Source organism: Scomber japonicus, chromosome 2, assembly GCF_027409825.1.
Source record: "Scomber japonicus isolate fScoJap1 chromosome 2, fScoJap1.pri, whole genome shotgun sequence".
NCBI classification, from domain to species: Eukaryota; Metazoa; Chordata; class Actinopteri; order Scombriformes; family Scombridae; genus Scomber; species Scomber japonicus.
This window is the reverse complement of record NC_070579.1, coordinates 35,395,002-35,421,839: the sequence shown is the minus strand read 5'-3', so window position 1 is coordinate 35,421,839 and position 26,838 is coordinate 35,395,002. Positions and strand designations below refer to the sequence as shown.

The 26,838-nt window shown below is 40.0% G+C and overlaps 1 protein-coding gene across 1 annotated transcript; it reads left to right on the top strand.

The window, feature by feature from the left end:
* LOC128372518 (ras and Rab interactor 2-like) lies at window positions 1-26,838 on the top strand. The gene is made up of 12 exons (XM_053332616.1): window positions 1-144; window positions 7,141-7,235; window positions 7,504-7,702; window positions 7,817-7,931; window positions 11,297-11,369; window positions 12,208-12,299; window positions 16,667-18,079; window positions 21,469-21,551; window positions 22,047-22,272; window positions 22,412-22,543; window positions 24,691-24,854; window positions 25,199-26,838. The coding sequence occupies exons 1-12, from the start codon at window positions 76-78 to the stop codon at window positions 25,523-25,525; spliced, it is 2,988 nt and encodes a 995-aa protein (XP_053188591.1). The 5' UTR covers window positions 1-75; the 3' UTR covers window positions 25,526-26,838.

Genomic DNA, 26,838 nt, shown 5'->3' with positions numbered 1-26,838 from the left:
TATGCATACGTCTTCCCAGACATAGACACACACCCAGACGTAAGAGGGATCCAGTCCTGTCAACAGGAAGACGACATGGCCTCCAGCAGGCCACCAGGGAATCCCCCGATTGGCCCCATGGACAGGAGTGGTAGCTTCTTCAAGGTAAGGACTGATGGATGGCTGAATGGATGGATGGATGAGTAACTGACTTTCCAGAGAACATTTAGAAATCAGAAAACACTTCACAAGCAATAACAGCAACTCAACAGATGACTCAACTCTTGCTGTTTAGAGCAGGAAATAAACAAAAATGTAGTTTGAGTCACTGCACTGTCCTACAAAAGCAAAACCAAGTAACCAAACTGCTGAGTTAAGACCAGAATGTGACTTTCTCACATACATGTCACCATATCTAAAGTTATTAGGCAATAGAAATGTAAATTCTGTAAAAACATATCTTGGCCAAAGCACATCATTATCCTTTCATAGTTGCTTTCTAGAAAGTAAGAAATTGAGATTTGAATTAAGCAGTATATGGCTGATTTAGTTTGTCATCCCTTATAAAAGAGGCAATAGCCAGATCCAGTCATCATGGGGGAAAATAAGCCCTGATAAACAAACCCTGCTAACAGCTAACTAGCATAGTTTAGCAGACTAGCAGTAACTGTATCTCATTTTATAACTCAGCTGGTATGGTGTTAAAATAGCTGAATCACATACCTGTATGTAAGTGGATTCAATTGTAGATCCTTATGTCATTATTAATATGAGTTACTATAAAGTAAACAACTATTTATTTTATTAGTTTGAGTCGTTACCTTGATCCCCCCCACTATTCTTTTTCTGGTTATTATCATATAAAATGCTTTGTGTTATTTTTAAACAGAAAATTATGATACATATTAGAAGATAAGGCAGCTAACTAAGGCTATCTTTAGTAGCTAACATAAGCAGGTCAAACTCACTAGTTGTATGGCATTATGGTAACGTTAGAGACTTGACCTTAAAATGATATTCTCATGTATGATTTCATTTTGTATTATTAATCATTCCTTTATTTTGAATTGACATTGACAGCTGTATATTGTTTACTGAGTTATTATTGGCTATAATCCTTGGCTATGGTAGAAGGAAATTTACCCAGTCATCGCTGAAGACAGTCAGTGTGTAACAACAGATTACATAACTGTATCGCAGTCCAGCTTGAAAATCTCTTTTTCTCTCCCTTCAGTGTTTATGTAGCTGCTCTGCCTTTGCCAAACTTTGGTTTTTATCAGTTTGTCACTAACAAAACAAATACTTATTCACATAGAAAGATATTTCTGATTTATATAGTGCCTTTAAATGACTAGGGATGCATTCTTATTAAAGGTACAGTATAGCCAATATAGTTTGTTGGCTCAATATTGAACTGATACTGGCTTTGTTGCTCTAAGTGTGTCGACAGATGTGACCAATTCTTCTTACCTTGAGAGGCAGCTGGATTTGCAAGATCACAATATTACGCAAGAATCCTGTAAATCTTTTCAGATTTCAAGTTATGTTATTGTGGTCTGGTTCAGACCAATCAGCATCCTATAAGGATTCTTGCATTATCTTGTGATTTTGTGAATCCAGCTGCCTTGCAAGGGCCAGTGATAAACGGTGATGGATAGATAGTTCATCCAATCACCTGCCAAGATCTATTGTGTAGGACTAGATGTTATTATCCCATAGTTGCAGACTTGAGGCATGCTGGACTTTGTGGGATGGTCAAGTGAGTGATGGCATCCTCTGGGTAGTCAAGTGGGCGCCCTCCTTCCTCTGTGTTTCACTGATAGACAGTGAATCCTGCCGTCGTGGGCTCACTCCTTAGATGTCATCTACTCACTTGACAGCCCAAGTGGAGTCCTTTCTCTTAATCTACTTCATCCCCATTTCAGTGGTCACAAGTGGTCTGCCAGTGGACCTTCCCTCGCACTTCCATCTCTGTGATGGACAGATGGTTCATCCAATCAGTTGCCAAGTATTTTTTTGAAAGTTTATTCCCTTTTCCAAACAGTCTCCAAGGATGATTTTGCAGATGGTTCTTTGTAACAAAGGCACCTCAAGTTATCTTTATCTATGTTGTTATAAAAAGTGTTTCTGCTGTCAGTCACTCAGTCACAGTATACCAAAAACTCATTTTTTAGCATCACAGCAACCCCTGGCTCAATGTCAACTTACATAAAAATGATCCTGATGAGTTGCATGCAGTATGCTATGAAGATTTCAAATTTGGGGAAGACATCACTAGTACTGGATCAGTACAGTATTTGCTCTGTGTCCCTCATGAACATTTTCTCATGCATTTAAACAATAATTTATGAGTTTTTGGCCTCAGGAAGTATTTTATTCTTTGGAGTTTAAATACTGGCCTCAAATTCTCATATTGTTAGTTCTGACTGAGCATTTTTCTTCATATTTTCAGGAAATGTAATAGAGTATTGATTGATGAAACATAAAAGTGGAGCTGTCTCATGACAGTTTTCCTTCTCTGTTTGCCATATAGTGAAGGAGGGCTGGAAGAGAAGAATGCCAGCTGCACTTGATGGCAGCCTGACAAACACACTCGCAGCAGTAATAAAACTCACTCTCTTTCTCTGCCTCTCACTTTGTCGTCATGTCTCTCTGACACCCCTCCACACCCTTTTCATCTGTCTCTTTTTGTCTTTCCTCTTTTTTCTTTGTCTTCCACCATCGCTTGCAATTCATATACACCCCTATTGCTCAACATCCCTCCCTCAGAAATAAAAATAACACCAGCATTTTTTTTCACACATTCTTAGATGTCATATTCTTGTTTTATTAAAGCACTCTAAATTTCAGGTGCTGAATCTGTTTCTTCTCCGCTGTTGCTGCCTCAATCACATTCTCTTCATCATTCATCTACTACCAGTCAAATAAGCACACATACCATACATAACTGTGAGAGTGCGATTAGGTCGACTGCTCTTCACCGGTGCAACCCAGTTTCAGGCCTCTCTGTTGGGTCCACGGCTGAAGTATTATTGAGAAACTTCATGCAAGCTTCTTGGAAACGTCTCCGTAGCTGACCCTTGAACTTTGACTTCCCTGTGAAAAGCATGAGAATATCAACTGGTCAAGACTGTGTTCCTTTTTTAAAGTTTTGGTTTCATTTCTTCTATTTTGAGGCTCTAGTAGATTAACAGAAACCACAGCAGGTTGTAAAAACAATGCCATTAGTGTGACATAAGATAATGATTTTTCTATAATTGCCATAAATGTTCATTAAAAGGCTAAACCAATCAAAGTCTTTGCCATAGGTGAGGTAGAAGCAACTATAGATGTTCTATAGTTTGTTCTTCCTGTTGAATGGCATGTGTTTTAACAAATGTTCTTAACATCACTGTAATTCCATGAATAGTTGCATTTACTGCATTTGACTGCACACCAAGAAAACTGACTAAATATAGTTCAGTCAAGACAGTTTTAGGTCTTGCTCCACAAATCAATTTTAAGGAACAGATGCAACAGGAAATTTTCGAAAGCTGCTGTTTAACCTCCCTTTTTCTTGCACAACTCATGTTGTTTTCACACCTTTAAAATCCTTAGTTCAAAGTTCAAATCTTCTCCTCCTCATATGTCCTTAATAGGTATAATGTATTTGTTATATTCCGAGGTGCTGTGCATATAAATAACAGGACATAGACAAAGAATCTACAGCCGTGTTCATTGGACATGGTTTTTTGTTTGACAGTGTAAGGTTCTTGCTGTTCTGTAAAATGGGACCTAAAACTCACGATGCACTACGTGCCTCAATAAAAGGTTACAACTTTCACCTGGCAGCATCTGGCTGTTTGACAAACTCATTATTTGGCACAGATGAATACATTAAAACCACTTTATAGCTGAAAAGGCAGATGTAGAGATGGGCTATGAAACAAATACTAAATGTTGTCTGGCTTTTAATTTCCATTGCAGCTTTTTCCGTCCTCGCTTACTCTGTGAAAGCGCTCTGTGTATGTGTCTGTGTCAAAACCAAACACATAGTTTCCCATTGACTCCATCCATGGCTATAACAGCAGCCCATGCAGAGAATCACTTACCTCTACACAGCAGAACCTTTACAGGAGCTGAATAAATAAACCCTCTTGTGTGTATGTCTGTGCATGAGATGTCCCTCTGCTTCAGTCTCTGTAACTCTGCATTCATGTTTTGTTAAGGGTGACTGAAATCAATCAAGGGTGGAAACAGTGGAGGTTCATAAAAGTCAGAATGTGGAACACAGAAGAAGACAGGAGAACTTTTGTTGTTGGATATTAGTTGTTTTTCCTACAAAAGCCATAAGAGTGAAATAAGGCCTGTATGGGCGCCATCACCGAGCTCCATGAGGCATTCTGCCCAGATCCACTCACTCAGCACCTCTCGTGTTCACTGCCCTTCATTTTCTAGCTCAGGAATTTCCCATGTCTCCTCCTCTGGCACTACTCCATTGTTTTTATTCAGATTATTCAATGCCTGCCTCGTTACAGTATGTTATGACTATCTTTCTTCTTCTTCTATCCATGGTCACAGACCACAGGGCACAAATTCCCCCCTGTCTGTGTGCATTTTGTATAATGGAATACTACCTAGCTAGCTGTGTGCTGCATGCTAATTTGATTGCTTACAAGGTTTAAGGAAGTCACTGTGCCAAGCTAAGAACCAACCAAACACATAATCACCAGTAAAACCAGGATTTGTCACTTTTAGAGTTCAGATTTTTCACAAGCAAGACATAATGTGTTAATCAGCAATCTTTTGCTGCTTTCCATTTTCCTCAAAAGTTGAAAGTCAAAGCTAGGAATGATGTCACACCAGAGTTTGAATGGTTCCAGCTTAGAAGTCAGAAAACCGGTTCTTGCCAGGTTAGCAATACCAGTTGATTAAAATGCATTTCACTGTATTTTGCGCATACAAACAGCAAAGCAGCAAATCCGCAGATAGAAACTGGACAGTGCTGTGTATACAAATAAACACAATTAAGACATAACTGCTAATAAACAGGATATTAATACAACTTTGACACTGCTGATGCTGGGGGTACCATCTTGGATTTTGAAGTTGGGGCTGGTGAGGTTCTTCTAACCTTCTGAGTCGGAAATATGACTTAAGGGGGAATTCCAGTTGAAATATCCGACTGGGAACTCGGAATTTCCTACTTCGGAGTACAAATGGTACCATTTATGCTAAGATAACCGGCTGCTCGTTGTAGTTTCATATTTATTTGTACAGCCATGACGTGGTTTTGATCTTCTTATCAAACGTTGGACAAGAAAATGAGTAGATTAATTATAAAGTCAGTTAATTGTATGTGTTAGTGGTTATTTCTTAACAAATCAATTTGCCACAAATAAGCTGACCAAGTGAAGTGGCAGCCCAGTTGGGAATGACTTGCTTCAGATTCTGTGGTGTCATATATCTGCTTGAGCTGAATTTCATCTTCATTCACATGAACACTTCTTCACATAATCAATTCATCTGCACTTAGATTATTTTCTCCATGAACTGTTTTGTCACCTAGAAATGACTCTCTTGAGGACTATACGTGATTTCAGAGGTCTGAAAGAAAAGAAATAGTGGTTTTCCAAATGTTTCCCTCCTTAGGGTGTAACCATAGTACCAAGAGTACTAATTCAAGGGTCACGCGGTTTAAAGTGCCTCTTTTTGTAGCTGAGGTTCTCACAGCTCTCACAGAAATTAAAAAATGCCGTTTCCCCAGTTCTGCTCAGTTGTAACTTAATAGTTATTTCTCTCTTCACTTGGGTTCAAATTGGGCATCCCCAGTCTGTGTTTGAGTTTTCCGTGCTCTGGCAATTCTGGAGCTATCTCGTCCACTCGTGTTGTATAATACAAGTTTTGACCTGACAGAAAGCTTGGGAGTCTGAGGCTTTAGAGAGCTGGCTCCACTTAGTCCTAGGGGGGGGGGGGGGGGGGGGGGTTATATGGGCCTGTGTTGACTGTGGTTTGGCCTAGAGCCCAGATATTGGAGGAAAGATTGGGAAAAGGCTGCCTCCTACTGGCTGATATGTGTAATGGAAGTGTTGGTTCAGGTACAGAAAGCCTTCATTAAAAAAGAAAACTGGATTCAAGAGTTTGTTTGAAAATGGTATTTCATGGGTGGAGTTGAAGAGATTTTCCAGGTATGGTTCATATTCACATACTTTCCTTTATTTGCCTAGATTTTCTGGTCTTCATAATATCGTGCTCTGTGGCCAAATACAACAATAAGAAATCTAAATTGGCCTTAAGAATCTGTCTTGTTTGCGTCAGTGTAACGCATCCAAATTTTAACATCTGCTCAGATATGTTTGAGTATCCCAGCGAGCACTCTAAAATGTGGAATGAGGAAATGTGGAAAACACAGAAAAAAACAAGGAAGCATGAAAACAATTAGTTGCCATCTTTATGCAACTGAGCTGTTTTTTTAAAGAGGAGTAGCTGCTTATACTGTACACGCCCTTTCTCCTTTTATTCTAAATACAGAAACAACATGCCAAATCAGTTGGGCAGCCAACCATAAAAGATTTATTTTTGTATTTGTGAGTTTGGTGTTTTGGATTATAAAAGACATTCCACTTCCACATTAGTGTCATCACTATTTCCAAAGATAGTTGTGGGCTTTAACTAAATACAGTACAAATGCATTATCAGATGTACTGTTATTACCACCCTTCACTCTCTTGACAAATTAGGCCTAGAAATAGACTTAAATGATAGTGGAGACAACTTTTATCTCTCTGAGCTTGAAAAATAGTCCTGCATGACAGAGTTCTTCCTGTCCTGAATTATCCAGATGTTTACATGTCCTGTCAGGCAGCTGTGCCATTTATTGTAGAAACTGACTTTTCGACACACTTTGGATGATGATGGGGGTCCTTTTGTGACAATGTTTTGTTTCCACGTTTCCTGCCTATAGGAAATGAGATACACACACACAGGAAAAATGACTAACTGTTTCCGTGCCCTTTGTTCCAGAAGTGACCAGCGCAATCTGTCCATCCCCCTTTAGTCTCCTTTCCTTGATTTCTAATATGTTTGAGCAATGCCATCAGTTTCGTTTACTGCTGCTCTCTCGCCTCTTCTCTTTTTTATATTCCCTCATCAGTCAAAGCCTCTCATTCGGTTTTCTTGCAGCTGATTGACACATTTGCTTCGGAGATCGGGGAGTTGAAGAAAGAGATGGTCCAGACTTCTCCAGCAGTGAACAAGGAGCCCATGGATATACAAGGGTGAGGTTGATTTCCACACGTCTTTCCATCTTCTAGTCAACACCTGTATCAACCTATTTATTCCTCATAATATGTGGGAATATTACCATAGTGAGTCAGGAGATTTATTGTCGTCAGCCAGCTTGTTCTGCCATGTTGATATTGCTTTATATTCAGTAAAATCTGATTTCCTACAACAATATTTTAAAAAGTGACTTGGTTACGTTGATGCTTGTGTTTCACCAGTAGATGGGGAAAGTGTTTCACTCTTTCTCCCTGTCTCTACCAGGCTGGAAAGTGAGGTGTGTGGCGTTTACCTACAGTCCCCCCTCTGTGGTGGGGTGGGGGGTGAAAGGGACTCCGGGTATGACTCCTTGCGGAGGAGGATGAGTGTGTTGGACAGACTGACTCAAACCCACCCGGTGTGGCTGCTGCTGTCAGTCAGTGAAGAAGAGGCCGGACGCATTCTTCTCAAACAGCCACCAGGGGTGAGGAAACATGTACCCTCATGACTCATATGGATAGAAATGTTAATGTTAATCCTTTAAATAGTATCTTAACATAGCATTCATGACTTTTGATTCTATGACTTTGTGGTGCAGGTGTTCCTGGTCAGGAAGTCAGTCGCTCTTCAGAGAAAGGTCCTCTCTGTGCGTCTGAAAGAGGATCAGTCTGAAACTCCTATCAGCCACTTCCCTGTCAGAGAGAGCCAGTACAGTAAGAATAATGCTTGTTTTATTCTGCTTCACCTGGAATACTGGAAGCATATAATCCTTTAGACACCTTCCATCACTGAGAACTATTTCAGATTGACCCTCAGAAGTTGGTCTTAACGACAAATTATACCAGACAATCTGATACTCCATGAGAAAAAGGAAGCATGAAAAAGTTATTTGTAATGTTTGACATATATGTATAACACACTCATCAAACAGACGGGTCACAATGTACAGTATTGTCACGGGTTCGTTTTCAGCAAGGTGGTAAGGATGGCTCAGACGACGAGACTTCAGTGCAAGGATTGTTTTTTTATTCACACCAAGTCCCACAACCGGCAGTGATGAGGGGTGAACAATATTTACAATGGCAGCAAACAAAACAAAAAAAAAGAAGAAAATACAAAAATAAAGTAACGAAACTATTTACACAGAGATCTCCAACAACGGGCAGCTCAGCTGGTCTCCTTCCATACAGCTCAATGCTTCAACAGCCAACCACAACCCCGCAAACAGCTCACTCCTATATACCCCCCTAGCCCCGCCCCTGGGCATACCAATTAACAAATTATTAATATATATAAAAGTGGCACTACTTTCTCTCCATAGAGATGACCATACAAAACAACAGGGCATAAATATCTATATATTAATGGTTGAGTCCATGATCACATGATCTTCTGAAGCGCCAATCATTACTATTAATGAGGTGACCTGGAAGTTCCTCGGTTTGGCCCGGTTCTGCAGTAATCTGAGGCGGCAGCAGCAGGTGGTAAATGTGTTTTGTGTGTATGTGTGTTGCTGATGTTGTTGATTCAATAGGTTTAGTAGCTTCCATTTATCGTGAAGCTCAATTTATGGCCTTTCAGTTTCTTTTTGGTCCTCTGATTACGTCTTCTTCCACAACCTCCTCTGCAGTCACACCGTACTCGAGGTCACAGACTCAAAGATTAAATATTGGTTCCTGTTCGCCTCCACATGCTGAGTACAAAGATAAAGTCATACTTAAATGAGAAATGAGAGTGTGACTGGAAGTACATTAGTTTGGCCTGTGATTGCGTGAGCCATGTTGAAACACAGTGGGCTCGAAAGCATGTTGACTCCTTAAAGAAGAGAGATTAGCATCTCTGTAAATGCAACCGTCTCATTAAGTCACTGGTTTAATGTGATAAAGTGAAATAATGATCTGCTGCAAAAGATTGAGAATGCACATACCTTCAGTAAGTGACTATAGTTGACCGTGACTTACAGCATTTGTTCAGGGTCACATGTTTCTTTGCGTTGCCATTAGCGTGACATTGACTATGTATGTTGACACTCACATAAGGTGCAGTAAAACAACTTTATTGTGCCGATAAGAACTGATCTGATGATAGAAACACAATTTAATTCATAAACATGTTTATAATCTTACAATAATTCATGCTACATTGAAGTGCTGCACTTCAGTATTTGGAAACAGTCATGGAGCTGTGAGGGTGCCAAAGTGTGATGACATACCAGCTGTGGATTTTCCCGGCTGAAATGACAGCTCACATGGGAGGGGGAGGAGTGCCCTTGGCCGGGTATGACCTTTAGATGTGGGTCAGCTGTTCCCCAGTTGGCCTCTCATGCTGCACAGACTGCTGAATCAAGTTGGACTTGTGCATGAATAGTTTGAATTGAACTTTTTCAGGGTTTTTTTGTTTGTCACCAGTTCTTTTAAAGTTACAGTGCTCATTATCATGCACTTTCTTTCTCAAAACTATGTTTAACCATTGAATTAAGAGGGATAAATGCTGTATTTGAATGTGGCTGTATGTAGAAACTTAAAGTTGATGTTGCAAAGGAAGGGCAGGCTTTCTGAAACAAGAAGCATGCTGGGTGAAGAGGGGTTTCTACACTGCAAATAATGTCTGCAGTGAATCTTATATTTGTTCCTACCATAAACCAAAAAGTCAGACTGCTTGTGGCATTAGATAAAAAGTCATGGGATTAATGTAGTCATCAGAATGTACAAGTATCTTCAAGGAACTCTGAGTATTTGTACCACATATGTACCACAATAGTCATCAATGCATTTTACACAAACCCAAAAATGTCAACCTTGTGGTGGCACTAAAGGTATAGTCAGGAGAACATCAAAGTCATTAGGATTTATCTCATAGGGATCATGAACTTCTGTACAGATTGTTATGGCTCCAGTATTTATGGAGATATTTTTAGTCTGGACCAAAGAAAACTATCATTGCTATTCTTAGAGCTACTGTCATGGCTAAAAATCATGACATCATCCACTCTTGTATTCTCATAGACATACAGTAAAATACACTAAATTAAAATTAAAAATAAAGAAATAATTAATAATTGGATATCACAAAAAGCACTGTATTAAAACACCATTAATTGGAACACTGGTTGGTCTTGGCGCAGCAGCTGTGTATAGTGTAGAGGAGCTGAAGGATTGGGGTTTGAAGCACATCTTGCTGCTAATGCTAGTCAAGGTAGCAAAGTTAGGTAGTAAAAAAGGTTAGGTTTGGCAAGAAGTGCAGTAAGCCGGTGCAGTGATACAGTCTTACTCACCCAGATGATGGTGATCCTGCTCCTCTGTGATTGTAACAACCACAAATCAGTGCAATATTAAAGCTCCAGTCCTGCCCCCAGTGGTGATAGGTGGTACATCTCTAACAGTGCTACCCTAGTGGCTGTTCCAACCAAATCTATTTTTTGGCAGCAGGTCCCAGCCTAAATGGGATGTGAGCTTGCCCTATGTTGTGGTAGTGACTGTAGCAGGTCACAGCTCTGATGTGATATGGCCCCATCTAGCTGTCAGTGTTAGACCCCCTGTAGTGCTACTTGCTACCCTGTTTGTCGTGTAATGGGGCCAATTGCTGTCCTAGCCACACCACCACAATAATAATCCGACAAAATAAATATTAGATAACTAGAGGGAATCAGCTTTACTATGCCCTGTCACTGTATCTAGCTAGCTGTGCTTGAATGGCTAGGGTTAGGTTTAGGTTTAGGTTTAGGGTTGGGTTTAGAAAAAAGTAGTATATGGTGTACAAAGGGTTAGAAAGTTACTGATAGCAGCTCTAAATATTGACTCATTGTATTCAACAAGTGTTTTTATTATTTTAATTTTGTATTGTAATCAAGTTGAATTGTATATATATGTATGGGAACCATGAATGTCTGCACCATGTTTCATGACAAAGCATTGGATATTTACAACAGTAAACAGGACTAAAAACACTACTGTAAAATGCTGATGAGGAGAGCCATTATTGAGGAAACAAAGGTTGCAATGCAAATGCAGTGCAAGCTTTATCTGAGCCCCTGTGTTTGAGTTATAATTCAATCTGTCAATCTTTCATTTGTTTGTAGCCTTTTCTCTTGATGGTTCTGGGATCAGCTTTGCAGATCTGTTTCGCCTGGTGGCTTTCTACTGTATTAGCAGGTAAATAACCAACATTTCTCTCTTTCTCCATCTCTCTGTCCATCTTTCACATCACCTATACAGTAACTTCTCCCTGGGTGTTTTTCCCCTCAAACTGCTGTTTCTCTGTGACAAGTTGGTGATTCAGGGATGGAAACGGCATGGTTGAAAATAATGTTTGTTGAGTAAGCAGTCAGCTTTTAGTGCCTGAGGGCTCTCACTTCTTGTTTTAGCTTGTGGAAGCTCAGGAGACACAGACAGACACAGTAATTTAACAACAGACACAGGAAATGGAAGGAGCTGATGCCACTAGTGATATCCACCACAAACAATGCATTCGAATAAAGACCCAGACCTCAAAGCAAACAGACCCTCTAAATTTCTCATATGCACATTTCTTCAGCAGCATGTTAATTTTACATTGACAACACCAACACATATGTGTGGTACATCTCAAGAGCTTTGATGGAAGCAAAAGGTGTGTCAGCATGTTTATATGTACGGTTTATGAAATTATTTTCACTTCTCTATATGCCAGTGTTCAGGTTTTGTTTTGCCAACCAAATTAATAGCATCATCACTTTTGTAAAGGGTTATTACTGTCAAATGAGGACAATGAGCATGATAACCTTGACTGTAAAATGCTGCACAGTGAACAGCATTGATGAGACACAATTACTGCTTTGTTATTGTCAGATGTACACAGATATATCAGCATTTTAAGGTCAAGTTTTATAACCCTCTACACGTGCAGTTCTATTTGATTGCTACTTCAGCTTCATTTCTCATATTGTATTTCTCACATTCTGTTATACAGTATTATTCTGTTACACTGATTGCCTGTTCATCTTTCATTTAGGGATGTCCTGCCTTTCACACTCAAACTCCCAGAGGCCATTGCATCTGCCAAAACTCAGAAAGACCTGGAGGAGGTGGCTCAGCTTGGAGCAGGTAGTCTAATATATAACTCTACATGATAACACATCTAAAAGGACCATACAAGTGGTTTTGCAAGTTTTAACTACAAATCATCTAAATGTAAAGGGGCCCTGTGGCGTTTTCTTGTAAACAAACAAAACTCATGATTACATTCAGTGTTACTCACAAAAATACTTTGTGTATATCGTTGAGGTTAAACAAATGTGTTGAATGGATTTTCTTCTTAAAACATCTGTAAATATTTTGGAACCTGCATAGTTTACATTCATGTTTATATCAGTTATCAGTGTTCTTCGCTGCCTTTGTTAGTGAATTGCTAAGGTTTAGTGTGAAACCATTGGTTGGTAGGTTCAATTAGCAATGTGCAAACATGTATGTACAACAAATCAGGGCTCCACTCATAAAAACCTTGCTCTATAGCACTACTAGTGGTCAAAAACTCAACGGGGTTCCCTTAATACTTACTTTACACCATTTTTTCAAAGTACTACTACAGTATACAGTAAGTCCTTACAATTATTGCATTTAGGTGGCCATTAGTTTACATTCATTTCACACTGGTGGAAATAATTTGCAGATTTTCATGTGTCATGTCACCTGACCAGTGTTAATGCCTATAGCACACATTCAACGTGTTGTACCAACTGAAGAAAAAGTTATGGTGTGCCGATCATGTGAGCGAATGTAATAAAACTGAAGCTTTTCTGAAGCGTTGATGCATGTCGGTGCTGGAAAAAAATAGGATTATGGTGCATCCTGACAAGTTGACGCACCAACCTGTGATGATGCAAATCAAGACGCTATCAGTGTACCGGCTTACTTTGAAAACAAACACATTAAATGCTACCAGGGTGTGTTTGGGTTAGGGTTATGGTTATCTTGAGACAGGTAATTCGTCACAGTGAACTTTTAGTCTGTGTTCTTTTCTTATTAATCCTCTGGGTTTGATTTCCCAACAATATAATGTAGGTCAACAACGATTAAGATGATTAAGCCAACAAACCCCAAACTCTCTAGTGTCAGTGCCACGAAGGAAAAATAGTCTAGTTACCATAAACTGTATCTAATGACGTTACTACACAACCATGAAAGAACTTACATATGTAGTCAAAGCATAATGCTCACTGTGTTGAGAATGTGTAGAATGTATACATGCGATATGAGTACACAAGATTGGAGCTCTTCAAGTAAAACCACTTGTTTTGGCCTTTGATATACCCTATTATCTTCAACACAGTGTGCTAGGATGTCTACCTGTGTGTGCTACACCTACCATAACATGCAAACAGTCAGCCAACTAAGCAAGCAAAGACACACAGGTTTTTATTTATTTTTCTGTGTCAATTCATGCTGACTATTCGGGTCTGCCTTCACAACAGATTTAGTCACTTCATCGCTGTCACGTTATTCTAGGCATAGCTACTGTGAAACTGCAGTGAGTCAGCTTCCTACAGTGGAAGCCTACCGCATAGCTCATTGCTTAGTGTGTGGGAGAAAGGAGTGGCAAGTGGAAAGCTGCAGTAGGCCGTGCGCTGTCTTAACACACACACACATACATACCATCACACCAAATTCAGACATGTATTAAAACAATAAACACTTCACAAGTATGAGCACTTATGTAAAAAGCTCAGTAACCTGTGTCATAGCTTAAAAACTCGAAGAGCTGTTATTGTATTTGCATGTCTGCATTCCTGTGAATGGAGGAGGGTGTTAGCCTGCAAGGGACTGACTTATGCATTGCTGCTCTTAGGGGGAAGAGACTGAAAATTCCTCACAGACTCATATAGGGGAACTCCCCTTCTCCACTGGACAGCTTCTATTTAAAAAAAAACAACAAAAAACAAATTGCCTCAATCTTTGTTGTGGTATTCGGTCACACGCATGTGAAGCATAAACACATGGTACAGGCATCTTCTGTGATATTTGAATATTGTAATTAAATGAGCACTTATTTGGCTTCCAGCAGAGCATGGAGAATACTGTCGTGCTAGAAAAGCAAGTTTTGCTTCAATTCAACTTATTAAAACAGCTGTTTTTGATGGAAGAGATGACATCATGAAGATTTTGTGAGTTGTGTATATCTCTCATGAGGATAGTATTCATCTTGTATTTTTATTTTCACTGGCAACATGATTGTCTCGGTCAGAATTTTTTCAGTGTACATCCAAGAGCCTGCAAATTCCTCAAATTCAGAAAGAAACTTTATATATTAATTCCAATTTGCTGTTGCTTAAATGCAAAGTCAAATCTTAATGTATATCAGGTGCTTTGATGAATTCAGTAATTTACATCTATATAACTAACTCCATCAGTACAACAACATAACAATTTCAAGCTCACCAGTCAGTGAAACTGAGTATTTCCTGAACAGATGCTCCAGATTAAAAGCTTTCCAGTGTTTCAAAGGGCATAACCTACCCCCTGACCTCTGCACCACTCCTGGTAGACTTTTCATTTTGAAACATTTGCAGGAAGTGAATAGATTTATAGTCAATAACTGAACCACGCTAAAAACACAAAACAAATCGTAATGATTGCAATTACTTAGTAAACAAAGTATTTTCGTTGAAAAGATCAACTCAAGTGTTGGGTGTGACGTGACTAATACATGACATGTTGTACAGATGACACTACGACTACCAGATGTTCAAACTGACGCCTATTCAAAATGTGTTCTTGTTAAAAATACGAAGTGAACAATTTTCACAGACCAATACCTCATTCTACTCTCAAACACTAAATTCAGGCTGTCTTATAAGTGTGCTGCTGGTCATTTCGGAAATTGCTCTGTTAATAAGATTTGAAGAAGTAGCGTTGATGTCAGCCATGTTTGAGTGTCGGCACTGCCTGTGAGTTCCTGCTCGCCCCATCATAGACTTAACATTGGAATGTCAATACAGTTTTTTTCATAAAAAAAACCCTTTTCTAGGTGTGAGGAAAGTTTTCAAATATAAAACATTCATACATTCATTCATTGATAAAAAATAAAATTCACAATACAAAAACTAATATGTATTTTGTATCTCTGGTTGTCCTGTCAACAGTTTAACAGATGTCTCTTTTATAATGGTGGTCTATAGAAAAAATACTTTTTTGGTTTGTAAGCCCCCCCCCACCACCTCCACCACTGCAATACTGTAACACTGTGACTGGCCACTAGGAAAAATTGGCAGTAAGGCTGAGCAATCAGTTTTCTTAATACATCCATGGTTTACACCTCAGTCCTCCTCAGTGTTTTACCCAGCCTTTAGAAACAACCAGCTTTATTATTTATTCATGCTGACCAATAGGAGATTACATTTTCAATCATATATCACAACTACAATAAACATAAATCAAAGACAACAGCACTCATATTTGTACCCTATAGTGGGTCGCCTGCCTCAGCCTTGCTCCACAGTCATTGCCACAGTGTCAGGTGCTCATTGGTCACATGCACCAGTAAGAATACCAAAGGCAGATTTCAGTCTCCAGACACTGAGGTGTTATAAGACATATGAAACCAGCTGGACCTGGCTTCTTTATTGCCCCAGGAATGCAATAGTTAACATTTCCATTTTTAGTCTGCAACACCAGTCATCACTGGGCTTATGTAGGTAATCACTGTGCATGAGCATGATTTATGACCTGTTTTTTTCATTTCGGTTTAAAAAATGTGTTGTATCTCAGTATTTAAGTTGCAATACAGTAGAATCTTTCTTTTCAAGGGGTCATTAAAGCTGTGCATGTTAGCATGAGGCCTGTCTTGCCAAATAGCTGAAAACAATGGAATGATTCAGTGGAAATGCAGACAAAAGCATCAAAACAGGAGCAAATGTCCTACACTGTTATGGGACATTGTACAGTCAGTATAAATGGTCATTCAGCAACAGAAAAAAGACTCAGAAAATTCAGTCATTTGATTGAAGAGCTACAGGGAAATACATCTCAGGGTAAAAGTATGAGAGAGGAAAATAAAGCAGGAAGAAGGACTGGGGGAACTGGAACTGTGTGCTGTATGGTGTGTTTAGTGCCCTCCCACTCTGTGATTAGCATGGGCTACTCCCTCTCCATGACTCCGGGTGTGTGTTGACACTCTGTGAATCAGAGCCAAGAGACACAGGGCTGAACTCGGCTCACTTCTGCCACCAGAGCAAGAAGAAAGACCGACAAGAAAACTTTTAGGAAACATCTTAATTGTTGGTGAGAAATTGTTGAGAATAGTGTCTGTGTTCTTTTACATTCTTTCAGTGTTGTGTCAGTGATTTGTGTAGATTCCTGTGTGTTTGCCGTTGGAGTGGTTGCTGACAACTTAGGATTGTTCTAGAGGAAGTATGTGTCGGTCTTAAAGTTGGTTAATGTTTACCTCTGAGTATTTCTGTGTCTATATGTTGTAGGCTTCTGGGACTCTGCGCTGTGCAGTCAACGTCGCACCTCCCCCCGTCCCTGTCGCCCTCTGAGCCGTACCCTCAGCCCCCAGCGTACTAACAGGAACAGGGAGGACGAGGGGTCAAAGCAGAGTCACACCGGGGCTCACTGCGACAGTGCGCCTCCTACGCTACGTTCTCACGCTCATCCACCTTCCTTCTGTCTTGAGAGAAGACACTCCAGTGGTCCTCTCTGCTTTGTCAATCCCCTGTTTCTCCAGACTCATCACCACCACCACTGTGGGGAAAATTCACCTTCACATGCTGTCAAACCTGATGACAACCCAGAAGATGCAGAGAAAGCACCCATGAAGTTGACAGGCAACAGCCAAGAGAGCGACAAGCACACGGACAAGACCAAAGTGGACAGAAAATCGTGCTCCCCTCCTCCTCGTCCTCCTCCTCCCCGTTCAATGCCACACCGGCGCCCTGCCCCACCTCCACCTGGACCTCCAGCTCCTAGCACCAGACCCAAGAGCATGCCAGAGACCGTTGCTGTGGCTACAAGGAAACAACAGTCCAGCAAGCGTCCAGCACCTGCTCGACCGCCCATGGGTGCCAAGCAAAGCAGCCCATCCAAGACTGCCAGCTCACCAATCCCTGTGCCTTCAAACCCACCACCTCCAAGGCCTAAGAAGCCTGATCTGGAATCCCACCGCTGCCACATTGCCCTGGATGATGAGACTATCGCCCAAGCCTTGTCTCGTGCCAAGCTCCCACCCTGCCAGCCTCCCCCTTCTGTTCCTGCTGATGGATTATTGGAAAATAATGCTGGGAGTCTGTCCATCCCAAATGAGAGGGGACGCCAGCGGCTCAGTGACATGAGCATGTCTACTTCTTCCTCTGACTCACTGGAATATTCACAGTCTCCTGGATTCTCCCTGGGTTTGGCCCCCAGCCCGCCCCGGCATCTTAATCATCAAGACACAGTGGAGGACAGCAGTGAGGATGATGAAGATGGAGAGGAAGAAGAGGAGGAGGACTATGGGGTCGGCCTGGAGACGGACTTAGAAATGCGCCTCCGTACATCCTTCAAAGCAAGGAGGCGAAAGGTTGGCGTGAGTCTGAGTGGAGGATCCTTTATTCTCCCCAGGGCCTTGAAAGGACGCTTCCGCAAGGTGAGCGGTATGCTCAGCTCCCTCATGACCCCTGAGAGACGGGCGGTGAAAAGGATCGCTGAGCTATCTAGGGACAAAAGCTCATATTTTGGCTCCTTGGTCCAGGACTACATCAGCTTTGTTCAGGAGAACCGGGGCTGTCACACATCAGGGATGGATTTTCTGCAGACTCTCAGGCAGTTTATGACACAGATGAAGGCTTACCTGCGCCAGAGCTCTGAGATGGACCCTCCTATAGAGTCACTTATACCTGAAGACCAGATTGGTAAGTCAAGCAGTCTTACAACTAGAAGTTTTAAGATTTGTTGGGTGTATAGTGGGTGAGTAATGTGTAGGTTAAAATAATCTTCCTGAATGTGTGGGTGCATGCTTGTGAGCATTTTAGTCACATCCGTCTTCAGTTCCCTACATATTTTAATTCCAATTTAATTTAGGAAGTAAAACCTCTAGCATTTAGCTTCAGAAGAGAATTTCAAAATGACATAATTCATTGACAATGTTCGGTAGGTGCCCAGGCTTGCTGTTATGTTGGGAATCAGACAAGTTCAAGGTTTCCATATTAGTCTGCTTTTGAACTGGTGTTGAGTTACAGAAATGCCAGTGTGCTGTGCCCCAATAAGTTATTCTTGGCCCCTGTTAGTTGGCACAAGCTCACAGCGCAGTGCCAAAAGTTGAGGCTCATTTTGAAAGGCAGAAGTTTATTGAATTGTATTTTTTATTAGAGCTGGGAATCAAACTTAAGTTCTTTTTGGTACCACATTAAATGTGGCCTCATCAATTAAAAAATCTCAAGTTCTGAAAGTTGGCTTCAAAGTTAGTTTATTTACTCATTTTAGAACTTTTTTATACTCAGCTGTATATCTCATGCTAATGAATAGTATAAAACTTGTTGATATTTTCCACTGAGGTCATGATGATTATAAAAATAAAGTTTGCAGACGAGAGCAGCTCCATCAAAGGGACATTTCATTCCAACCAGATTATTATGGACAAGAGTATTTGCATGAATATGTAAGTATTTCTTTGCCCTCATCTTACACCCCTTGTTCATTGTAAACAATAACAGCAAACCCTTGTTCAGAGACAGAAGTGCTCCGTTCTGGTTATGCTAACAGACCACAGACATGCACATAAAGTGTTTCATGCTCGCAAATGTTGCCTTCCATGAGGGGGAACTGTGAAGAAATGCAAAGCAGGCTTGCAAGTAAAAGTTAAGCTGGAATTCTGTGTGAGAATAACAATACTTTCATGTTTGAAGTCTTCTACACTCTATCATAAGAGAAATCTGCATGATCTGATGAAATAGTTGAATCACAATAAGAAATGTATAGCCTACAAAACCTGCTACATTTATTTTATCCTGTAAAAACAAGACAAAGCAGAGTACTCTCAAGCAGCAAGCAGACAGTCTGGCTGACGTCATGCTACAATCCCACAGAATATGTTTAAAGGAAAGGAGAAGTGGAACTTGGCTCATTACTGAACTCTCATCTAAAATATTTATAGAAGGATTAAGAAGAGTGCAGTTACGTTATTGTTGAAACAAATGTTACATGTTATGTCATAGAGTTTATTTCTTTATGGTAAAAGGGGAAACGTGGTAGTGTCTGTAGAGTGTATAAAACTTCAGATATTTAGTTTGTGAGGTCAGGAGATTCAATCATTGAATTATCAACGGTTAGGTGTTTTATTTAAAGAGAGTGTGGAAGACTGTCAACATGAGATAAGAACTAGTGGGAGGATGTGAATGAAGAGGAAGGGCTCTTCTCTGCACAAATTTAAACTTTGCTTTGAGCATTTTTTGAATCTTGGGCGTGTGTGTGTGTGTATGTGTACATTGTATATGACTTTACAGACTCTCCGATAATTAGTTTCAGTTGAGGGAGACCTTTGAACAGGTTGTAGCTGAGATAGCACCTGATAACAAACATTGCTCAATATATAAAGGAAATGGGCCTTTTTGGAGGGAACTGGGAAGTCCGGTCCTGTGTGTGTGTGTGTGTGTGTGTGTGTGTGTGTGTGTGTGTGTGTGTGTGTGTGTGTGTGTGTGTGTGTGTGTGTGTGTGTGTGTGTGTGTGTGTGTGTGTGTGTGTGTGTGTGTGTGTGTGTGTGTGTGTGTGTGTGTGTGTGTTTTGTTACCTTGTGTGTTCCTGGTAAAAATATGAACTTTGTTAGGACCAGTAGTAGTTAGGGGGTCAAAGCTTGTTCTTAATAAGGCAAAACAAATTGTCTCTGTGTGTGTGTGTGTGTGTGTTTGTTGTAAGACCAAGAGTGTGTGTCCCTGTGCAGCCTCTGTTCCCCCTTCTGTGTACACACAATGTGTGAGCAGTCCAGCCTCTCTAAACACCTCCGGCCCTTCCTGGTTTACGATTTTAGATTTATTTTTCGTAACAGCATGCAATAGAGGACTTCCAAATCTTTACCTGAGGTGACCTAAAATGCTTGGCTCTTGTACAGAGAATGAACTGTTGTGTTTTACTGCAAATGGAGCCCATTCACACTGTACTCCTCCGCTATTCCTCCTACTCACAAAATAGACAAAACATTTCTACGAAAACAGGATTTTGCATGTGCATGTTTGCTTGTTTACACCGTTGAAAAACATGTATTCTGTGCTGTGGAGCTCATTGCATAAGTGTGCTGTTAACACTGGCTGGAGGCTGGGGATGCCTGTGTAGCATGAATAGTAGTGTCAGTGCTGCCAGGGAACAATAAGACACAATTGTGTAAATGTGCGATGCTGGACATAGCTGAGGTGGGAAGGAAGTTAGCCCTACCCTAAGTCTTTTTATGTAGATCTGAGGTACAGATGGAGCCATTGTAGAGGTCCATTCAGGTTGCCGTTTACCTAAATAGCAAATATGTAATCCATCTGGAAAAGCTTGACTTTTAGTGCTTTGAATGTCAATCTTTAGGTTATATTAGTTGGTTATTTATTAACTTGGTTGCTTGCAGTTGTTAACAACCAAGAAGTAGAAGGGATTCAGATTGGTTAAAATGCTTAGTTTTAAAAAATAAAATAAAATGCTGTTTTAAAACGTATTAATTAATATTGTTTGCATGTATAGTTAGTGGCTAGACATGCTCAGTTAGTGTTTCCAGGATAAAACCTATCCAGAGCAAAGCTACAATATTTATCAGTCCCATAAAGGTTTACTGTAATAAACTGTAAGTGCATAGCAGTGGTAAATAAAGGACATATATGGAAATATGTGTCCCAAGAGCAAAGCATAGAAAATTGCACTTATTATACCTTGAGCTCAGATAAATCCTACAGTGTGTATCACTGGCCAATGATATCTGGTTCTGTGAAGTCATAATCATTTTATGGTTTGGCTGGGCTACCATCTGTATTTGTATAAAATACTGAATGTAATTTATTGTGTAGTAAAGTGTCTGACCAAACAATGATTTCCAATGAAGGGTGTCACCTCCCAAATGGCCAGTAATTGTAGTGTTAGACAGTCAGTTTCAGTTTAATGTTCTGTCATTGTTCTTACGCAATACTCAATGACACCCTTTGGTTTGTAAAACATTACTCATTTGTTTGCTTCAAAAATAAATAGTGTGTTTAATTCGTCAGTGTGCTAGAACACTCAAAAATACCTGTTTCTCATTTTCCTGTGGCCTGTGTGTGTCTGTCATGTTCTACAGACCAGGTGCTAGAGAAGGCCATGCACAAGTGTGTTCTGAAGCCTCTGAAGAGCGTGATTGAGGTGGCTTTACATGACTTCCAGGTGAGATGATCAGAATGTTATTACGTTTAAAGGTCACAATGTAATGTGTTGGAGGTGTTTGACTGTGGAGAAAAAAAGGAAAGAATGAGAAGGGTGGTAAAACAGTTGGTCTCGATAATTTCCACACTATCATTCATAAAAAAGGAGATTTTCTTCCTGCTAGATAATGACTTTTTTCAAAACATGCAATTTGTTAGAGTTCGAAGACATTTTAAATATTGAGATGTTAAGGACTATATTTTTTGTATTATACAAGAGTCATTCTCTAGTTATTTCTTCATGTATCTATTATGACAAAGTCAGGAAGCATTTGCTATTGAAAGCATCTGCTATTTCTTGTATGTCTCAAGAATACTGTACGTCAAATTGCTGATTTGGATTTCTAGTTTCTGTGTGACCAAACCCAAAAAATCCTTCTTATTACTAAACTAACCACAGAACTTGATGACTGGGTAAATTAGCTTTCCCATAAACAACGTCTTGTATTGTCTTCAGGTGAACAGCGGAGCTTGGCAGCAGTTGAAGGAGAATCTGGCTCTGGCTAAAACCAAGGGGCCTCATGAGCTGGGGGTGGATGGAGCAGTGCCCCCTGACCCCATGGCTATTGAGAAGATCCGCCACAAGTTCCTAAACATGAGGAAGATGTACTCCCCTGAGAAAAAGGTGTCACTTCTGCTGCGTGTATGCAAACTCATCTACACCATCATGCAAGATAACTCAGGTATGGAGAGGTCTGGCCTTCTTTTTGCAATATAAAACATTGTGTGAAACACCTTCTCCACTCAGATTAAGTTTGTAGGCTGTCCCTCTCTCTGGCCTGCACGTACCTGACTCTCTGCTCTCTGTCTGCTTCCTTCCAGGGAGGATGTACGGTGCTGATGATTTCCTGCCCATGCTGACCTATGTAGTGGCTCAGTGTGACATGCCTCAGCTGGACACAGATATCCAGTACATGATGGAGCTGCTGGACCCATCTCTGCTTCAAGGAGAGGGTACATCTTGTTGATTTCATGATTCATATATTTCTTGGTATTTAACATTATAAAATTGCACCCTTTCATGTCTGTTAACATAGTGGAAAAAACAGCTTGGTCAACAGTTCAAAAGGTGTGTGAACATGTGTGAACTTGTGAACTTTGGATGCAAAAAGCACAAAGCACCCAGAAACTAGGTGTTTTTCAGGTTTTACAATTTTGAATGTTTACTTGACGAGGTCAGGCACATTACAATGTGGTGTGAGGTGAATGGGAATTCCGGTATTTTGTATATCCCAGTCAAAGGAATGTCTGTCCAGGGGGAAGCCGTTAACTGGGTGTCAACGGAAGCAGGACTCAATGTCAATGTAGAAATGTTTCCTATGGTTAGAGATGAAGCATAGGGGTCACGTATTCCACTCTTTCAGATAGTTGTGGTGATATAAGGTACATGGATTCATTATTCAGCCCTCATTTTGTTTCTTGAAGCTGCTCTAATTAATATTTCTATATTAACGTGTCAAATGACTACGCTTATGGAGAATAAGCACTCAATTCAGCAGTTCCCTTGTGTCCTTAACAAATTGTTATAGTGGTTTTTATGGCCTGCATCAATCAACATGGTTTCCAGCAGCAACAGGGAGCTAAACACTGTAAACAATGCACAAAGTTAGCAAGAGCTAAAAAAACAGATATTTTTCTTAGGGGGTTGATGGAAACTAAAAGAGAGCTGGGTGGACACAAACACAACTCCACAACTTTCCACTACTCAATTTCTTTTCGTGCAACATGTTAAAACATAACTCTTTTCTAATTGGGTAATTTGGAAAAATAAAATCACTTTCAACCCCTCATGCTATCATTGTTGCAACTATGTCTTAATCAGTCAAAAGTCTGCAAACTGTTGTGGTTTTGATACAGCATTTGAGCCCGTTTTAGCTATTTTGCACAGGTTATGTGTTAGTTGACACAATTTTAAAGCTACACAGTGTAACTTTTGTTCTGGCCACATGTGGCAGTTACAGGATAATGGTAAATGCTAAAACATAATATAAAAGTACAGCAAGTAGAAGCTGTAGTATAGCTTAATATCGACTTGAAACTAGCAAATGTTAGTTTCACTTTAACAAAAACTCTGGGTGTATTGAAACTGAACAAGCATAGGTTGTATTGCTCATAAGTTCAACTTTTCAAGAGGGAAAGAGGAAGACTGTATTTCTTATTCTAGTTATGTAGTCTCGCTTTGAGAATTTACTGAGCAGTTACAGACACAAACTGCTGTGACTAATATTACCAACCTTACATGAGTCAGTTTAAGGCCCGTAGGAATGTCCCTAATCCTTACTGCTAAGTCTAGATTGAAGACAAGATGCAATTTCTGCATGTCTTTTGCTCAAGGCTGTTCAAATATCCACAATGTCATGATGCTGAATTACAGTAGATGCAAAAGTTATTAGATAAGTACTGTTTTTTCCCGAAAGACTTTCTCTAATGAGAGATGATTATCTAATTTTTGTTTTGTTTATTTTAGTTATATAATTTTACTTTTTTTTTTTTAGCTCATTGTAACACTGGTCTTTCATCAGGACTGTGTTGAGTTCCAAGAAAGTTCCTTGTGAGAGCCTGAGAAACATAGGCATAGGAAGGGAGGTCCACACTGACTGTGGTCAGAGATTCCTGTCGTGTTTGATTTGAAAGGGCTGGAACAGTTTCAAAAGAAAGAAAGGCTCCCAGAGTGAAATATTTTCCAATCAACGTCAACCTGTCTGGCATATAAACTGATGTAGGAATTGCTTTAGTGTATGTAAGTGTCAATAAATTAGTTGAAAAATACCAATCGAAGCTGTGATATGATTACCCCCTGAAATTGTGAAATGACACATTTGCCATTAATGTGAGTATATATTTCTCTGAATCGAAACACGAGAATATGATTCATTTGTATTACCAATCAGGAAGTGTTGTGATATATTTTTACATCTGACTCTATGCAATGTCAGCTGGTTTCTTTTCTAGATCAACAGCCAAGATGTGATTGTCATCACAGGCACTTGGTGACTCTAGAGTCTATTTCTGACAACTAGTTTCACTGTCAGTTCTGTCCTCTGTCTTTTTCCCCATTCTCCATGCATCCCTCTGACATTTCTCTTTGCTTTGTGCCCTAGGTGGCTACTACCTGACAAGTGCTTATGGAGCCATGTCCCTCATTAAGAACTTCCAGGAGGAGCAGGCAGCCAGAGTACTGAGCTCCGAGGCCAGGAACACTCTGCATCAGTGGCACCGCCGGCGTACTACCCAGCGTTCAGTGCCGTCAGTGGACGACTTTCAGGTATCACGCCTGACCTGAACCCACCTTGAAAATCCAGGCAGTGAGTCTAAGTTGTACCAATTCTAGTTAAATCGAAACTTCACATTCGGCCTTGGGAGAGTGCATGGAAGATGCCGCTGTTTTGGCCCTCGTCATGGAAAAGGAATATATCTTCAGTATCTATTAACATCACAGCATGTGGATGGGAAGCACCCTCTGGTGGAACTTTTAACAACTGCATGCAATATCTTTCTGAGGCTATAACTGCATTAGATTTTTCTTGTTAACTCATCATTAACACTTCTTTTATTTATTGCGTCTGTTCTACCTAATCTTAACACAGGACTTTTTGTTTTGCTCTGTAGAACTATCTCCGTGTGGCCCTGCAAGAAGTGGACACAGGCTGTACGGCCAAAACACTGATCGTCTACTCTTACACCACCACAGAAGAAGTCTGCTCAGTCTGCGCTTTCAAATTCAAGATTCCCGACCCTGAGAACTACGCACTGTTTCTGGTCACTGAGGACACCAGCCAGCAGCTCGCACCAGACACACACCCTCAACGAATCAAAGCCGAGCTCCACAGCCGGCCCCGAGCACATATCTTCCACTTTGTCTACAGGAAGGTGCCTAACCTTAACCTCTGTATCCCTGCCGTCATCCACAACGGAAACTGCCTTCAACTCGAATAGTGAGGAAGAATGACGAAACTTGACACACTTGATCTTAAACAGTAGTTGTGCTTCACGGTATTCATATGGTGCTTGTAGATGTTTGTTATGTAGAAAGATTTGAATGGAAGCAGAAACGAGACCGTGACATATTTAGACAGATAATATCTCTGATCAACTGTAATGTTGTGTAAATAATAAGAACGTTTATTTTTTATGAGGAATTGCCAAGTTGTAGGATGGACTCTGGAAAGTGCTGTTTCGGTGAAGATATGGGTCATGAGTGTAACTGATGATGACGGTCATTCAGTTTGTTACAAGTTTTGTTCAAGTTTCAAAACTTCAATCATTTAGAATATATTTCTATGTCCCATATCTACTGTGGTTAGGCCGTATGGCGAGGGGAAAGGTTGGATTATGTACTATGTAGAGGTTGATTTGCAGGAGTTTTAGTATGTGAAGTCTTAAATGGCGGGCAAAAGTTCTTCAGATAGTTGGACATGTATACATCCTCAAAGCAGAGGTCATACAGTGTAATACTGCATTTTATGTAACTAATGTTTGCCTTAACTGCTGTTACCCCAGGTGCCTTCAAAAGGAATTCAACATACTGTATGCTACTGAAAGCTTTCAGCTGTCATCCAGTGATTAGTCAGCTTTGATCAAAATGACCCAGATAAAAAATATCATATGAAAACACAAATTTAATGAGTAAAATTAACTATTGTAAAAATGATGATTGTTTTTTTAATTATGTATTTTACTGCAATTGCTGGTCAATTGTAGCTTGTATTTCTGTGTAGAAATATTTTTATATTCAAATGTTTCTTTTTTTTCTCTAAAGTGACAAAGATGTGTATTCTGAATTAATATGTCTGTATTGGACTTAGATTTATGCCAGTTTTTTAATTCTCAAAAGTCATTTAATGACAACACTGTTTGTGTTTGTTATGGAAAGCTCAAAGCTGACAGTGGAAATATATAAATATCACCCCAAAACGAGGCTACTTGCTGACTCCAACAAAATGTTATCTTTCAGGAAATTGTGCTACTTTACTTTCAACAGAGGAATTTTATTATTGCACAATATTACTCCAACAGCAAAGAAACAATGGGAGACTTTACTGGATTCATAATGTGTCCTCATATGACAACCTATAAAATGCACTATTATCCACATAGTTGTGTACAATACAAATTAAACAGATTTGCAAATATATGAACTGATTTTTCAGAACCTGCTGCAGAGGTCTAAATTTAAGGTGGTATGGTAGGGAATATTTGTTGAGCTTGTTTGTTGCTTTGAAATACAAAATCCAATAAACTATTTCTGA

Coding starts and splice junctions, on each gene's coding strand:
- LOC128372518 (XM_053332616.1), top strand. CDS start 76: ATGGCCTCCAGCAGGCCACCAGGGAATCCCCCGATTGGCCCCATGGAC. Junction 7,932..11,296: donor TGTCAGAGAGAGCCAGTACA/GTAAGAATAATG, acceptor ATTTGTTTGTAG/CCTTTTCTCTTGATGGTTCT. Junction 11,370..12,207: donor GCTTTCTACTGTATTAGCAG/GTAAATAACCAA, acceptor TCTTTCATTTAG/GGATGTCCTGCCTTTCACAC.